Below are 8297 nucleotides of genomic sequence, written 5' to 3'. Positions count from 1 at the left end.
GAGAGAGAGACAGAGGGAGAGAGAGAGAGATGAGAGAGAGGGAGCGAGAGCAGAGAGAGAGACAAGGAAGACGAACGAGAGAGAGAGAAGAGAAAGAGAAAAGAAGGGGGAGAGAGAGAGACAGAGGGAGGGCGAGAGAGAGGAGAGAGAGAGAGAGGGAGCGAGAGACAGAGAGAGAGAGAGAGAGAGCGAGGGAGAGCGGGGAGGGAGGGGGGAGGGAGGGGGACGCTGTCATCACGCACAGCCGTGGATGAGGCCGGGGGGGCGGGGAGTGTTCAGCCGGTCTCTCCTCTCTGCAGCGGCCATGCTGCTGCTGCTGCTTTCCGCCGCCGCCTGTCTCGGTGCATCCCGGTCTGCAGCCGGTGAACGCTCAGCTGCCTCACATCATCACTGAAGCACAGGTTGGACTCGGACCGGCTCGGACCGGGTCGTAGCGGTTCTTTTTAGGGAGCAGCCCAGAACACGGCGGATAGAGAGAGAAGAGGGGGGTGGAGAGGAGAAAGGCTCCATAGCAACAAACCGGTTTCACGGCATTACTGGTCGGTGTGTTTGAACGGCTCAGCACCGTCTGGGCGGATGATGCTTCACTTCATTTCGCTTTTTGGCTTCATGCTGAATTGAATCAGACTCTGGCCTTGACTGGAAATGCAGCAGAATAAGATGATGTGTTTGACCTGCATGCAAATTCTACGATAATCCCAAAAATCCAATTTAAATGAGTCCAGCATCCGTCAGTCCAGAGGAATATGTTGGTTGTTGCATATTTTAGTCAGTAAACCGTCTCTGTCTCTGTCTCTGTCTTTTCTTCTTTTGTCAGTGATGGAGGAATCCCGAGGAGGCAAAGTGTGAACGCCGGATCACCAGGACTGCAAACCATCCTGCCAGGTCTTGAAGCGGGATTGCTGGGACTCGTGCACATGGTTTTGGGACTACAGCAGGGTTACTGACACTGCAGGAAGGTCGCAGTGAGGACACACACACACACACACACACACATCCAGATCATCAAATCGAGAACAGACGTTTGCCGGGATAACTCTGGATTTCATGGCTTTAACCTTCTTTATTCAGGCTGTAGGGAAAAACCTTTTCCAAGACCAAACCCGGTAACTGGACGGTCTGAGGCGTCCATGATCTGCAGGCAACGCAGCTTAGAAGTGACCTTTAGTATCAAACCATCAATGAATTACTTGAATTTGAAGGTTCTAGTTGTGGTGAGGCACTGACAGTATCTCTTGGACTAGGATACCACTGGATTTACAACAGACGGATAGCCTAACAGGGACAACCCTGAATCTTTTTACTGGTTTCAAAGCTGAGTTAGTGAAACTTCAGCCAAGACCTGATACAGTTTACAAGTAAGTACCGTCTTTTCTTGGATCTGCTTGTGTTCACGGATATTTTAGATATATGCATGTTGAATATCAGGATTACAGTTGGGTTTTTGAATAGAAACCGTATTTTCAGGACTTCAACCAGTCTACAAAAGGCTCCTACATCACACTTAATGGGATTATAAAATAGTGTTGCATCTACAAGCAAGTCAACAAGCTCGCTCTGACACGTTGTATCATAGAGTTTTAGTTGGTGGCAGTTTCTTGCTGCTGGAAGATGAATCTTGAGTAAGGCCGACTCTGTTGAACGTTACCGGACCAGTATTCATCATGTCTTTGAGTAAGACCCTCGAGTTGGAGCATTTCGACGAACGCGACAAAGTTCGCCGGGGACGCTCCACCCGCACCAAGAGAGATGACTCCACCGCTGGTGGTGGGTCTGGCCCAAGTTCCCGGGGCAGCAGCCTGGTCCCTAGCCCTGCCCACAGCGCCAACTGTAGCTACTACCGGACCCGCACCCTGCAGGCGCTCACCTCGGAGAAAAAAGCCAAGAAGGTCCGGTTCTACCGCAATGGGGATCGGTACTTCAAGGGTCTGGTGTACGCCGTTTCCAGTGACCGGTTCCGCTCCTACGATGCGCTGCTGATGGAGCTGACGCGCTCCTTATCGGACAACCTGCATCTGCCGCAAGGCGTGCGAACCATCTACACTATAGACGGCACCAAGAAGATCACCAGCATGGACGAGCTGGTGGAAGGTGAGACTCTTCTTTATTCTGCTGTGTCGGGATAAATGGACTTATAGTCAACTACCGCTAAGTCGTAATCATCCAGACTACCTGTCACTCCTCTCCATCGATCAGTGGATCGATCTTCCTCTTTAAACTTCCTCACTGTCGCCTTCCTCTTTGCTCTCTGTCCATCTGTGTTATGCAAACACTTGAATTATTTATTCCTGCGCTCATCAACAGCAAACGAATAAGTAGCGGCCGCACAGCTCATCCAAGTCACAGTGAACGTTCCTCATTGGGAATCAAACCATCAATGTCTGAAAGTCTAAATATAAACCTCCATGTATCTGATGTTGTTTCTGTCCAGTCCGCCTGCTCTTCCTCTTCCTCTGAACTCGTTTATACAGAAACAGACCAGTGGCTGAGTAACATCACTTATCATCAATATTGATGTGTGACTGGTTGTAATGTTCACTAATGAGCGTCGGAGACAGGAAGCTGTTCAGCCAGAGACGCACTAAAAGACAGATGCATCACTCTCGCAGAGTCAATAAAGTTCAAACAGAGCAGAGCGCGACGAGTCGTTGACGACGTGGACACGGGTCGCTGTTTGGTTGCTTTCCAGCACCAGAAATCTTTAGAGATTTAACCAACTAATGTGAACAGAAGCTGAACATCAAGGGTTTGATAGATAGTTGTATGGGCGGCTGTGACTGGAAGCCAGACCTGAGATATCATGCGTGACCTTTTGAAGGTTTATAAAAATCTGAATCGTGGACTTTCCAAACACCAACTATTTCACTGATTTTGGTGACGCTGGATCATATTTTACAGGGAAAATGTTGAAAACAGGAGCTGGGCATTGTAACCAGGCTCAGCAACCTCTATGGACATAATGGCAGAGGAGAAGAGAGTGAAGAGGACGCTGACGGATGAAGCTAAGAAGAGAATGATATTTACCACAGTGGGATTACACTCTGAAACTGGAGGCAACAAATCACAAAAATATGAATTTCCACGATTTATTATTGAGATGTTCAATTAAATAATTTTTCTTTACGTTCCCTGAACCTGTATCCGCCACAGTCCACGATGGCGCCTCGCTCTGTCGGTCAGTTGACACACTCCAGGTGTTTTGTGTTTAATCAGTCAGGTATTTGAATAATAACCCGGAGCGGTCCCGACCAGCTGCTTTGAATAGCAAAGTGAAAGTCAGCACGTGGAGAGGCAAGGTCACATCCACACAACAGAGTGTGTGTGTGAACATGAAACACAGAATAAAGGTGTGTTTATGAAGGATACGCAGGCTGACAAATGTGTGTGTGAGCTCTGCCGCGAGATATAAAGAGAGAGACAGTAGGTGACATTATAAGGTGAGCCATTTTTAACCATATATGGTCAAACAGGAGAGTCGCTGTGTGCTGCCGAACACGTGATTGGCTGTAACCTGCCAGAGATTTAAAGCAACATCACGTAGAAATCTCTTCTTAGCTCCATCCGCCGACGTCCTCTTCAGTCTCTTTGCCTCTGCCATTATCGCCACAGAGGTTACGTTGCCTGCCCGCCCAGCTCCGGTTCTGGCACAACAAAACCTCGCAAACCTGCATTAAAATATGATCCAGTTTCACCAAAATCAGTGAAGTAGTTGGCGGTGTGTGTCAGTTCATGAGAGACAAGTTGCTTTAACTGTGGTGGATGTTGACTTATATTTGAGTGACAGGTTGCTCAGTTTTCCACCAGCTGAGAGAGAGAGAGACGCGATAGAATCTGACAACTGTTGTCACCTTCACTTTATCCACTATCCACACACAGTTTTTAATGACCTTTAATGACCTCTGACCCTGAATTCACCTCGTCAATCATCTCTAACCCCGCCCTCTCTCTCTGCTCAGGTGAGTGCTACGTCTGCGCCTCCAACGAGCCTTACCGAAAAGTCGACTACACCAAGATCTCCGTGCCGAGCTGGAAGCCGGGTGCAGCCGCCGGGACGGGTCCCGCGGGCTCGGGCCGGCCCGCCACGGCGTCCGCTGGAGTATCGGCGAGCACCGCCACTGCCGTCCCCAAAGATCGTCACGAAGGTCGCGAGGGCAGGGAGAGCAAAGACTTCATCAAGCCCAAGCTGGTGACGGTGATCCGGAGCGGCGTGAAGCCTCGCAAGGCGGTGAGGATCCTGCTGAACAAGAAGACGGCTCACTCCTTCGAACAAGTGCTGGCCGACATCACGGAGGCCATCAAGCTGGACTCCGGGGCTGTGAAGAGGCTGTACACGCTGGACGGGAAACAGGTGAGATGGTTTATTCTTTGAACATTTGATAACTTGTTCAGACGTTTAGAAGCGTTTTTCAGGTATTCATTATTAGGTGTTTGTTTTGGACCTGAGGAACTTTTTTTAGTGTGTCTGCACTGCAATACCTGAGAGCTATCATATTTTTTAGAAAGTTTCCCACAAGAGGAACCTTGAGGAACCTTGAGGAACCTTGAGGAACCTTGAGGGACCTAAGTAATGCTTATAAATGGCCTCATCGATTGTGGGTGATTGCTGGGACCTCAGAGGTTTAAAGACATTAGGCTGCTGACCCTGGTTTACATTGCCCACTCATCCAGCTCCTGTTCTGGCACGACAATGACTTCTTCTTCCCGGTGGTCCAAAACAAATGATCAAATTGTTTCATACATGTTGTGTAAGATTTCACCGTCAGTGTCTGAAGCCTCGAGGCCACCGTGACACTCCAAGGATCGATCATGAATTAAAGAAAGTCTTTAGGGGGTTTTCATTTTTATTTTGGAGTGTCAGGACGCTGAGTTCGGCGTCTCTGAAGATTAAAATTTGGCACTTTTAGCTCAAAGCGTTGTCAGTTTAAAGCCCTGGAACTGCGACAGTCAGCTAAAGTTAGTTTGTCTCCGCCGTGTTGAACAGACTGAATCTCCTCCGATCCTCTCTGAGGCTCTTTTGTGAGTTAAAGATGGATTTAAGCGTATGACACGTTATTTTTACCACACACACTCTTTGAAGTCACAGATGAGAGCGTTGGCTGTGACACGGTGACAGCGCGGAGCCACAAACACACACAACAGATTATCCAACGGGAACTTTGCTGCAGCGCCTGCCTTAAGAAAATAAAAGCTGCCTTCAAAACAAAAGCATGGATTACATTACAGCTCTTTAGCTTTCTTATTCTTTTATTTTGAAAATGTTCCCTTATGTCAAATTTTACATGATTCATCGGATTTGAACTGAGCTGCTGAAGTGGATTCCACTTTTAGACATGTAAAAAAATAAGGAAAGCAAAGCATGCACCAAAATTAAATGTTTTTTTTAAAATATTTGTTGCCTTGGTGATATTTAAATATTGGTGAAGAGCTCAAACGGTCCAGAAACACTTTTTATGACAGTGAATCAAATATTTTTTGAGTTTTGGACGAATAAAAAAAAAAAATGTTTGGATTATTGGCGTTTTTCTGACATTTTACAAAGCAAATCAGCAATTATTGGCGTTTTTCTGACATTTTACAAAGCAAATCAGCAGATTAATTAATAAATAATGGATCATTAGTTATTCTCGTTAGGGCTGCAGCTAATCTTTATTTGGTTAAACCCCTCAAACATTGCATCATGCACGAATAATGTGATCTTTCAACATATTAAGAGTCATGATGTATCATAAACAGTTGGTTGTTTTATATTAAGCAACTTTAATGACTTAATGACTGAGTGATTAGTTCACTTTAAATGAAGGCTTTTATTTTGAAGGCCTGGGCGTGTGTCATAACGAAGGCTTTTATTCTGTCGGCCTCAGACGGCTTCGCTCTCTCCAGACTCAGTCTGAATGAAACCAGAGTGTGTGTGTGTGTGTGTGTGTGTGTGTGTGAGTGTGTGTGTCCTCCCTTCGTCCTTTCAGTTTGTGCAGCCGCTTTGAGCAGCGGGACAGAAACCCCATCACACACCAGGCGCACACACACACACACACACTGACACTGCAGTGTGGTAACCATGGTAACCGGGCATCCAGTTAGAAACCCCTGCCTTGCTCTCCACACACACACACACACACACACACACACACACACACACACACACACACACAGAGTACTGGAGGCGTTGAGTAAAAAGTAAAATGGGGGGAAGTGAGAGGTAAACTGAAGGACAAAGGAGGAAGAATCACTCTGTTCATCATTACATTCCTTAGTTTTATCTTAAAGCAACATCACGTAGAAATTTTGTGGTTTGTTGCCATTGTGTCCATAGAGGCCCAGCTCCTGTTCTGGCACGACACCGGGCCTGTAAATCTCTTCTTCTTCTTCTGAGCTCACGGTCCTGAGAGTTGAGGCGGAGCAGCCGGAGGACATCAGAGGGAAAACCAGAAAACATTTCCTCCATAAAATATGATCCAGTTTCACCAGAATCAGTGAAATAGTTGCTGCTGTGTGACTTAGTGCCGTAAAGCGTTACGTACTTCTCCCGACCCGGAGCCCAAAGTTACATAGTGTGAGAACAGACGTACGAATGACAGAGACACCGTTCAGCTGATCACAGGTCAGTGTGGGTCAGCAGGAGGTTACAGATCATCAGAGGAAAGAGGTGACAGTGTCAAATATTTCACAAAACAATCTAAAAATCCTCCCACGCCTCCGATCATCCGACAAACGGTTTGTTTTAAATCCTCAAGACAGTTCCTCGACAGCACTGCGTGTGTGTGTCTGTGTGTGTGTTTCTGTGTGTGTGTTTCCAATAGCAGCGAACGTGATTAGAATGTTACCAGCTGTCATCTGCTCTGTCTCTCACACACACACTAGTCTGTGCAGTGTTTCCAAAGGTTTAATTAATCTGTGTGTGTGTGTGTGTGTGTGTGTGTGTGCGTGTGTGTGTGTAGCTGACCTGTCTGCAGGATTTCTTCGGGGATGACGACGTCTTCATGGCGTGCGGGCCGGAGAAGTTTCGTTACGCTCAGGACGACTTTGTGCTCACACACAGCAGCAAAACACAGGCTTTTGTTAGCGGTGAGACACACACACACACACACACACACACACACACACACACACACACACACACACACGTTTATGCTAATTTATTTCTCTTGCAGTATTTGTAAAAACATGAAAAAATGAGTCTGAGCTTTGTATTTTTGTATTTTAGTTTAAGTTGTCGTCGTTACGTCTCCACTCGGTTTCCTCTGTAAATATAAAAGCATCCCGGAGTTTACGATGTTGTCAGTTGTCAGATTGTGTTGTGAGGGAGATCCTGACCCGTCGAGCAGAGTGGACAGAGACAAAGACATTGACGGACAGTGACGGAGGGACTTACCCGGCTCTCACTGCCCAGACTGAGGCTGTTCTCTGGGGGGAGAGTTCGCCAAAGAGTCGGCAGGGAGGACTGACCGGGACGCACTGACTCTTCAACACAAATTCAAAGATCTTTTCTCAAACTCTTGCCAAGAACACGACCTACTACCACATTACTGTAATTTCATCACATAGTAACGGCAGATAAACAGCAGGACGGAGGCTGGTTTCTGGGGGAAAGTTCGCCAAAGAGTCGGCAGGGAGGACTGACCGGGTCATAGTGACTTTTCCACATACAAACTTTTTTATTATATGTAACTGAACTCTGTTTGAAATGCTACAAATATTTGGTATCAAATTAAAGAAGAAGCTGCGTTTTTTAATCATGAAAACAGAGATCGAGCTGTTTGTTAGTGAACTCTACAGGGGTCTAAACACGTCCTGACGATATATGAAAACATTCAGGGAGTACAGTGCAGTACTTAATCTAGTAAACACGGTGAATAGAGTAAGATGCTGTTAATAATGAATAGTGTTGACACATCTCGTCCTCTCCAGAGTGCAAAGTCAAGTCGACTCGCTCGACCGCCCCTCCGAAAACTCTAAAGACTCCAAGCGGCTCCGGCTTCTCGTCTTCGAGGACTCCACTCAAAGGCCCGCCCAGAACAAAGTCTCCTGGTCCAGGTGTGAACCACTGCTCGAAATCACCTTCATATACTCCATTGGTATCAATACCAGATTGATGTTAACCAATCACATGACTCCTTTCTCTTGTGTGCAGCCAATGAGGCCTCAGGATCGCAGTCAGTGGTGAAGTCGTCCAGGTCCAGCCCGTCCCCCACCAGCCCCGGGACGCGACGCAGCCTCAAGGTCAGATGAACTTCAACAAATTGTTCCATTTGACCACCAAAATAGAAAACATATGTACAACTTATATTTGTATATACACA

At 46.8% G+C, this 8297-nt stretch overlaps 3 protein-coding genes across 6 annotated transcripts in view; 2 read left to right on the top strand and 1 right to left on the bottom strand.

Moving 5' to 3' along the window:
- The window catches only part of LOC104935020 (butyrophilin-like protein 2), a gene marked incomplete at its 3' end in the record, with an annotated part of 550859 nt that overhangs the window by 10936 nt on the left and 531626 nt on the right, over nt 1-8297 (top strand). The gene's annotated exons all lie outside the window — the stretch shown is intronic.
- The window catches only part of LOC104935135 (V-set domain-containing T-cell activation inhibitor 1), a 592626-nt gene that overhangs the window by 366904 nt on the left and 217425 nt on the right, over nt 1-8297 (bottom strand). The gene's annotated exons all lie outside the window — the stretch shown is intronic.
- LOC104937295 (serine/threonine-protein kinase DCLK2) overlaps nt 248-8297 on the top strand; it is a 14267-nt gene continuing 6217 nt past the window's right edge. The window contains exons 1-6 of one of the 4 annotated variants that reach the window (XM_027287560.1): nt 248-401; nt 818-2091; nt 3957-4348; nt 6936-7062; nt 7906-8031; nt 8129-8217. In XM_027287560.1, coding sequence (XP_027143361.1) covers nt 1665-2091; nt 3957-4348; nt 6936-7062; nt 7906-8031; nt 8129-8217 — 1161 coding nt within the window. In that variant the 5' untranslated portion in view covers nt 248-401; nt 818-1664. The other 3 variants (XM_027287558.1, XM_027287559.1, XM_027287561.1) reach the window with 3 other exon arrangements.

The sequence above is a fragment of the Larimichthys crocea genome, chromosome XIV (assembly GCF_000972845.2).
Source record: "Larimichthys crocea isolate SSNF chromosome XIV, L_crocea_2.0, whole genome shotgun sequence".
Lineage (NCBI taxonomy): Eukaryota > Metazoa > Chordata > Actinopteri > Sciaenidae > Larimichthys > Larimichthys crocea.
This window is presented reverse-complemented; position numbering and strand designations above follow the sequence as displayed.